Consider the following 9021-nt stretch of genomic DNA (forward strand, 5'->3'; position numbering starts at 1 on the left):
TATATATATATATATATATATATATATATATATATATATGTATGTATGTATGTATGTATGTATACATGTATGTATGTATACATGTATGTATATATACTTAAAGAATAATAAAAATTGTAAATAAAGTCTATAAGTGACTTTGATAAGAGGAGAACAATAACGATATATATGATGGCGACATGGACCAGTGCTAAAGTGGCTGTTGTGTGGTTTTGCTACAATAAATGAATAATTAATCAAATTATTTATCAGACAGGAAACTACGTTGGGTGATTAATATTTCAAGGAGTGTACAGACGTTTGGAAATGTCGACCAAATAAACTTAAATCACACCCATTAACCTATACATGAAACTCGTTAACATTTTTGTTTTACAATGAGAAAATATTATGTAGTTCATTTTTTCTTTTTCGTTATCTTTTTTTATTATTATATTTATCGGTTTTCGTCAGGAGGAGGGGTATGTGGCCTTCACTTTCGATGGCTCTCCGACATCGGAGAGACCTGTGCGGTTATTGTTCTAGTATATATATATATATATATATATATATATATATATATATATATGCGTGTGTATGTATGTATATATATATGTGTGTGTGTGTGTGTATTTATATATATATACACGCACACACACACACATATATATGTGTATGTATGTATGTATATAAGATATAATGAGATAACAAATCCAAAGCTGTGATGACTTTTCAGGACATTTATAATGACATTCATTATAAATGTATCATTATCGAACCAAGAATTTAACCACGGTCTAACTATGGCACCTACTTGGCGTTACCCGACACTATTTGGGTCTTCTAGACACCAATACCTCTCTTACCCTACACACACACACACAGAGTAGAACCTAACAGTACAAGTGCATTATAGTGTGAGTAATTTGCTGTACGTGCCGAGGCTCGTGCGAATTTTTGTCTTGAAGTACGAGCGGAAATCCGCAATACGAGCGAGTTTCATACAAGCGACCACTACTTGGTACTAATCTCGCCCACGCTCTCCTAATAAGCGCAGCCTCTGCTCTCTCAGTTTACACGTTTATCTCGTTGTAGCAGCATCCCTATTGTGTTTTATCCACTGTTTCTTTTAGTTTTGTTCGCTTTTGCTATTATTTTATAATAATTAGTCGTGTTAGCCATGGGTCGTAAGAAGGCCAGTGCAAGGGAGAGTACTGAGAAGAAGAAGCTGATTACGATAGAATTGGAGAGGGAAATCATTGATAAACGTGAGAGAGGCGTGTTTGTGGTGGACATAGCACGTCAATAGGACCGAAGAAGCACACCGACGATCTGCACCATCCTGAAGAAAAAGGACGAGATGAAGGCCTTTATAACAACCAAAAGTTGTCTCCACGCTCTCTAAGCAACGCACAGCTGTCCACGAAGAGATGGAAAAATTGCTTCTCCTGAGGATCAACGAGAAGCAACTGGCAGGGGATATGATGACGGAGACCATCATCTGCAAGAAAGCACGAGCACTGTATGGGGGATCCGCTGAAGCAGAACCCTGGAACATCGAGGGAAGATACATCAATAGATGCATTTAAGACCAGTTGCGGCTGGTTTGATAATTTCAAGAAGAGGATCGGTGTTCATAGTGTCGTTAGATATGGAGAAGCAGCGAGATTTCGAAATTTCGTGCGTGAATTCTGTCAGCTGATCGCAGTCGAGGGGTTACATCGCACAACAGGTATTCACCTGTGATGAAACTGGCCTTTTTGTTTAAAAATGCCCAGAGGAAACTACATAACTGGAGAGGAGAAGAAAATCTCTCCCTTTGGACCCTGCACGCACACACACACACACACGCCAGGCATAGGTGGCACTGTATGTGTGTATCTGTTCCATGCTAAATTTCTTGAATGTTTCACATATTTTGACAGCTTGGATTTGTAACTCCTTGACAAAATTCTTTGTGATTTTGTCCCAGCACCTCACGATTACTATTGAGGCAGTTAGTCACGTATTCAAGAATCCCGGTAATGATTCGTAGAAATCTGAAGCTATCGTCCGGTTGCAATAATTGCTGCCATTTTTTTTTATCAGTTCGAGATATTTTCTTTTTTTCACTTATCTTTCACTTTTTGTAAACATCTGTTGGGTAACTGGTTTCAAGTGTTGTACATCTGTAGGCTTGTATGTCTATATGTATATGCATATCTGATTGTGTGTGTGAGTGCATGTCTATATGTAAAACTTTGAATAAAAGGCGAGGAGAAAAAGGTTGTTGCTGAGAGAGAGAGAGAGAGAGAGAGAGACGAATTATCGTCACCATAGTAACTAACAAGTTTTGATTAAAAACGCGGCAATTTTAAGTGCGAGTCTCAACACAATGGAACGCAAATGTCAGAACATGACTGTGTGTGTGTGGTACATATACTTCGTCTTTGTACGTGTGTTAATTATATTGATATAATGAGTCTTCCTAGACACAAAATTTGATACATATAGTTATTTTATTTTTGTTTCTGTGTGTGTGTGTGTCTTTCAACACATAGACACTGACTTTAAAAAATAAGTAAATACATAGAGTGGCAGTGTGATAAGAAGCTTGCTTCCAAACCACTTGGTTCTGGGTTCAGTCCCACTGCGTGGCACCTTGGGCAAGTGTCTTCTACTATAGCCTTGAGCAGACAAAAGCCTTGTGAGTGGATCTGGTAGACGGAAACTGAAAGCTCGCCGTATATGTATGTATGTGCGTATGTATGGATGGATGGATGGGTGTATGCATTTGTATTTCTGTGTTTGCCTTCCCCCCTTGCTTAACAACCGATGTTGGTGTGTTTACATCCCCGTAACTAAATGTTTCGGTATAAGAAGCCGATAAAACAAGTCCTGGGATCGGTTTGTTTGACTAAAGGCGGTGCTCCAGCATGGCTGCAGTCAAATGACTGAAACAAGGAAACGAATAAAAGAATTATATATATATATATATATATTCATTATGGAATGAGGCCACATGCCATCCTTTGACAAGAGCCTCCTCGACCAAGTTCTGATGATTGATTTTCTTTAACTAGTGGGAAATATTTAGTCTGTCCTTCCAGGGCACTGAAAGCTCAACCCATAACAAATATCCTAAAATGTTTAACACCAGAACCATAATAAAATACAGAACTGAAAGAAATTCCATCTTCTTCTTGTGGTTCACTTTTAAATTCAATATGAAAAAGGTGCAAGAATACATTTTCAGACATTTTATCAAACAATTAGTTTTTGATGTTAAATGCATTTTATTTATTTATTTCCTTTGTTACATGCAATAAATGGTAAAAAAAAAAAAACAATTATCTAAAGTTTCATAGTTGTTGTATACTAGCCTCAAGAAGAAATAAAGATATACATACATACATATTCATATGCACACACATATATACATGCACGCACATACATAGACACACACGTGTGTGTGTATATAAGTATAAACCACATATACATATACATTCGTATGTATGTATGTATATACATTTCAAAATTTAGAAAGAACTATTTAAAAAAAGAACTGAAATGATTTTATTAGAAATAAAGTGAACATTACATCAGATTCAATGAAACAATACAAGGAAGGGGTGTTATATTTGAAAAAATACAGTGCTGCTTCAATGCCTCGGACATATTTAGGTAGACTGTGGTGTGATCAGTTCCAACAGAGGTGGCATCATTTTTCTATTTTCTAATTTACTTTTAAAAAATGGTAAGAGCATCAAATTCTGAAATCTGCAATTGTTTGTATTATAAATGGAGAAATAAATCAAGTGATAAGTAATTAAATTATTAATTTATATATATTACATCATATGGTTGTTTGTTTTATTTCAGACATCGTAGCAGAGGCTATGCTGCCTTCATGGTGTATTTTGAAATATTTCTACAAAATTTAATCATGAAATATCCTCCATACACAAAAAAAAAATTAATAAAAACTGCAAAATGACTACATCAACAGCAAAAAATGGTGGATGTGATAAATTCTTAGTTTTTAATATATTGTTTAAATTTTGAAATGTTAAATATAAAACTTGGAAATTCTGCATAAATAAATAAAGAATCAAAAAATTTGGAATCATATTTTGTTGCTTTAAGATTCTATTTCCAGAGAAAAAGCAAACCCATTGCAACCAATGCCAGTATGGCAGCAGAAACCATAAGGACACAGAATTAGTTATTTGTGTGGTTCCCTGTGGGCTCTGGTCATACTGGAGCACTGGTCACAATTAGTTTGCTTCTATATAGTACATGGAGCCAAGATAAAAAGTGAAATGAAGTAGTAATGTGTTAAATGTATTTAATAAATTTATCAATATAGAATTGGTTGTCCATCCATTGTCTCCACCCACTATTCCTGAGAGGGTCATGGAGGGAGAGTCTTCAGGTGATTCCTCCATGGGCTCCTATTAGGAGCAATTGTCCTTACACTTTCTGGCTGGCTTCCCAAGCATGACCACTTGAGACAATGGACACCATCAGACCTTCCGATTCTTGGTCTAGCTCAAGCTCTTGTACCAGTTGGCTTGGTTTGAAGAATCTGTCTTGTGGTTCTTTCCTAATCCCATGTCCATAATACCAGAATTGTGACCTCTCGGTGTGAAGCAGTGGCAGGTCAACCTGGAGAGACTGCTGAAACTTCAAGCTATGCACCCCAAAGAGTAAAGTAACTTGAGAGATCCCTCAGGGAAATCCCATTTCACCAGCTTGTGTTTGTGATCATACCTTCTGAGTTATTTACCTGTTTGGTTGTGGAATTGCGATATTAGAGGAATTTCTATGAACTGAAAGACAGATTTCCAGCAGAAACGTTGACTATTTATATATTGGTTTCAAACTTTGGAAGAAGGCCAGTAATTTCAGGGGAACGGCTAAGTCAATTACACTGACCCCAGGTGTAAAGATGTACGAAATACCACTAAGTATTTGGACTAGAATGCTAATGATTCTGCCTGCTCACCACCTGACGATTAGTTATTTAATGGCACAGTATCTAATCCATGGCTTATAAGAGAATCGGATATTCTAGTTTTAACTTTAAACCTCTTTCTCTCCAATGTCAATTAGACATTAATAAACACCGTCTCATTAAAGTATAAAGTGAAAGACTCAAATTAATTCAGACTAGTTTTCTTTTTGTTTCTATTCTTAATTTCAAATATCTATCCATACGTAATAAAAATAAATATTCATTCATAGATTACCCAGTGAAAATTTCCCATTCGTTATTAAAATAACTACTGATTGACAGTAATTAAAAGACATATTTTTAAAAATCTTAATTCACATTTAAAGCTACAAATATTTCCAATGTTCATTTAAATTGTTTAAATGACTACAACCATTTGAATTATTTGACTGCTAAAAGTATGGTGACAAGTGACACAATATCAGTTGGCCAAACAAACACACATTCTCTCTCTCTCTCCTTTATATATATATATATATATATATATATATATATAGACTTAATGTCGTGCTGTGCAATTTTTTTTTTACAGTAGCTTAGCTAAAAGTGTAAGGGAGATAACTTTTGTAAAACTACGATTCATATTTACTGATTCTTCAACCTCCATGGGATTTGTAGGTAATTTGTTGCTGCTTCTTGCCTCCAGCCACTCTAAGCATTTCGCCGGGCGTGCTAACGTTTCTGCCAGCTCCCCGCCTTGAAGCATGTCCAATATTAAAAACTCCATGTGTATTTCTGTTCATGTGTTCGGCAAAGTATTTGTAGAAAACAAACCAGAGAGTAAAGACTATTTGCCAACATAACATGGCAGTCCTGGTTTAGGACGAATGTTGCTGTAATTTAGCCCCAGCAGACATCATCTCCAGCTGGCTGTACGACACGATCTGTGTCCTTATTTTCAAACAAAGGAATCTAGCACCCCCACTCAGCTCAAAACAATATCTGTGTATCGCGATTTATATGAAAAATTGTTTAAATATCTTATAAACAATCACTCACGATTAATTTCGGTGTGTGATGGGGAGGGGGAGGGGGGTAAACAGATAATTTCAAGGACTCCAAAAATTGCTCACTTTATTACACCGATTACAGTTCCTCATTTACTAATTAAAATCATTAATCCTTCAAACAAAATTAGTTTCTAAAAAAACAAATTTTCCACAAATTTCTTTTTGGTGTTTTCATCATCTTATTTTGTTATTGTGTGACTATTCACTGCACATAAACCCTTCGTCAGTAGTAGTAGTAGTAGTAGTAGTAGTGAAGTTGTTAGAGCATCAGAAAAATATTACCTTTACATTCTCCATTGAAATGAAGCTGAGGGGTTGACTTTGCTTTCATCATTTTGAGATCGATAAAATGAAGTACAAGACAAGAACTGGGTTGATGGAACAGACAAGCCCCTACCCTCAAAATTAATGGCATTGGGCCTAAGTCACAAACAAAGAGCAAAGGGTTGACAGAATCAGTAGAGTGTTGGCAAAACTGCTTCGTGACATTTCTATCATCTTACATCCCGAGTTCAAGTCACACTGGGGTCACCTTTGTCTTTCATCCATTTGGGGGTTGGTAAAATAAAGTACCTGTGAAATACTGGGATCAATGTAATGACTTATTTCACATAAAACTGGCATTCTGCCAAAATTTTAAATTATTATATTTTAAGTGTTTAGCAAATTATATTTACAATATGGCAATTGTCTACAATTCCACTATTTTGGTCTCGATTTCAATGTCTCTATGTATCTTAAACGGTTGTTTTAATGTTGTGTTCTTCAAGTTTCTATGGCAACAACGGTAATATTCATTCCCATGCCCTTACAGAATAATCTCAGTTCTAGATCTCGTCTCTGCAAAACTCAGGTTTCCAAAACCACTGAGTCATCCTATTAAGAGGACATTATCTCAAAGTTTGTCGCAGTTCACTTTTGAAGCAGTTTATTTGTCAACTGTTTCTAAATTTCATCTTATGTTTACACCTGTACCCCAGCCACCACCTGCAGTAAATCAATCTGAATGTTATCTCAAATTCCAACCTTCCTCAGTTATCGCCACCCTCGACTTCTCCATACTAATATCTAGAACCATAGTTTATTGGTAGACAAAACTCTTCGTGCTTTACCAGTGAATAACAGTGATTGTGCTTTCTTAATGAGAGGTAGAAAAATATGGAATTATTCTGTTGTTAAAAAGGTGCAGAGGAACAAATCAGGTTAAAGAGAAAAGAAATTAATTAGTTAATTAGTGATATGGTATTTATTGCTCAGTGGGGAACTGATTAAAAAAATAGAAAAATATGACTTTAGCAACCATATAACCTGAAAGTGTCCAGTGCTGGGCAAGAAATTTTAGTGGTGGAAAAAAAAATGTTTGAAAATTTGACATTATTAAAACAATCATTTGTAAACATGTACCTGGGTAGAGTCACTTATCAATGACTGAGCTGCATATTTCTTGAACATGCTCCAAAATGTTGGGAGAATCGGATCAGTATAATAGTGCACCAAATGTGGGAAAGCTTTACGGAAATGGCTAGTGGCTTCTAGAAGATGATAGTGGGGTACTATACTAAATAGATGGTGGATCTGGTGTGTGCCAATGTCATGGGTTAATCCATGCACCCAACCATAATCCCTATCAATTGAGGATAATTGCCCTGAAACATAGGTCCATTGATCATCTGAATACCAAGGGATGTTGACATCATGGTGGTGTAAGAAAGTAAACACCACCATGTAGGTGGAAAACACAAAAAGAGGAATGAAATAATGGTGAACAAGCATTAGAAACCCTTTCTGCTGGTAAAACATGTACAAAATATAAGCCATTATGAAGTCTCCTATAAAAGATAAAGTACATCCCAGAAAATGGTTCTGAAAGAGAAAATGGAATGGATTGAAATGATTGACTTGTCGTGGCTTATAACCACGCACCAAGTAACCAAACCATCCTAAACCAAGACCGAATCCAGGTAAAAGCTGGGTTGATATCTTTCGGAATTTTTTCTTGATGGGGTAATAGACTTCATCTTTATCAATATTTCCGGTGTTTTTGTGATGGTTTTTGTGGGACAGTTTCCAAGTATAGTAAGGACATAACAGAAAAGAATGTAATAGGGTTCCCATTGTATCGTTTAATAAGGGATGATGGGAGAAAGAACCATGTCCACAGTCGTGTCCCAGAACAAAGATAGCAGTGAACATGGTCCCTTGTAAGAACCAATAAAGAGGTATATGTACAATACCTGCCGACACAGGTAAGTTATTCATGGCCCACTCACTAATTACGTACAGGACTGTCATACTAACGACATCACGAACAACATAATACATTGACGTAGAAACTTTAGGATTGAAACATCGAGCTGGTATAACTTGTTTGATCTGAGTGATGGTTGGCAAGTTCTGTGGCACACCAACTTTAAAAAGTTCTTCAACCTCCTGCTCCGAATTGCCAGATGTTTGCATTGAAGTGGCTCCATCACAGTCTTCTTCCAAAACCATGGTGTCTGTCGAAAAAATCAAAAAAAAAGGCAAAAACTGAATAAACATCAAGTGATATAATATTGTTGGGGCTGATGCACTTTCACACCTCTCCTTGAAAAATGCAGTTTTTTGAAAAAATAATTGGGGGATTCCTAAGTTTTAGATGTTGGAGATTATGAATATGCAAAAAACACATTTTTATCTCTTTATACACATATCTATATATGCTTATTGAATTTAAAATTTTGAAAACGTGGTTTCTTGCATATTCGGAATCTCTGTCATCTAAACAGGGAAAAAAATTTCGAAAAAGTTCAAAATTTTAAGGGGGAAAATGAGGGGGTGGGGTGCAGTGAACTTTTTTTTTTTTCATATTCGTAATCTCCGACATCTTAAACATAGGAATCTGGAGAAAAAAAAATTTTTTTAATGCATTTTTCAAGGAGAGGTGCAAAACTGCATCAGCCCCATATTGTAATACTATTAAGTCGATTAAGGAGTTCAATGTCTCTCATCATACTAAACAGATGCAAAACATCATTATACATCGTCACCATTCAT

At 35.9% G+C, this 9021-nt stretch overlaps 1 protein-coding gene across 1 annotated transcript in view; it reads right to left on the bottom strand.

Annotated features, from left to right (window-relative positions):
- Nucleotides 1-3510: 3510 nt before the first annotated feature.
- Nucleotides 3511-9021, bottom strand: part of LOC106883679 (uncharacterized) — a 15667-nt gene continuing 10156 nt past the window's right edge. Inside the window, exon 2 of the mRNA XM_014934779.2 lies at nt 3511-8483. Coding sequence (XP_014790265.1) covers nt 7372-8478 — 1107 coding nt within the window. The 5' untranslated portion in view covers nt 8479-8483 and the 3' untranslated portion in view covers nt 3511-7371. The remainder of the gene's footprint in view (nt 8484-9021) is intronic.

Source organism: Octopus bimaculoides, chromosome 10 (assembly GCF_001194135.2).
Source record: "Octopus bimaculoides isolate UCB-OBI-ISO-001 chromosome 10, ASM119413v2, whole genome shotgun sequence".
Taxonomy (NCBI): domain Eukaryota; kingdom Metazoa; phylum Mollusca; class Cephalopoda; order Octopoda; family Octopodidae; genus Octopus; species Octopus bimaculoides.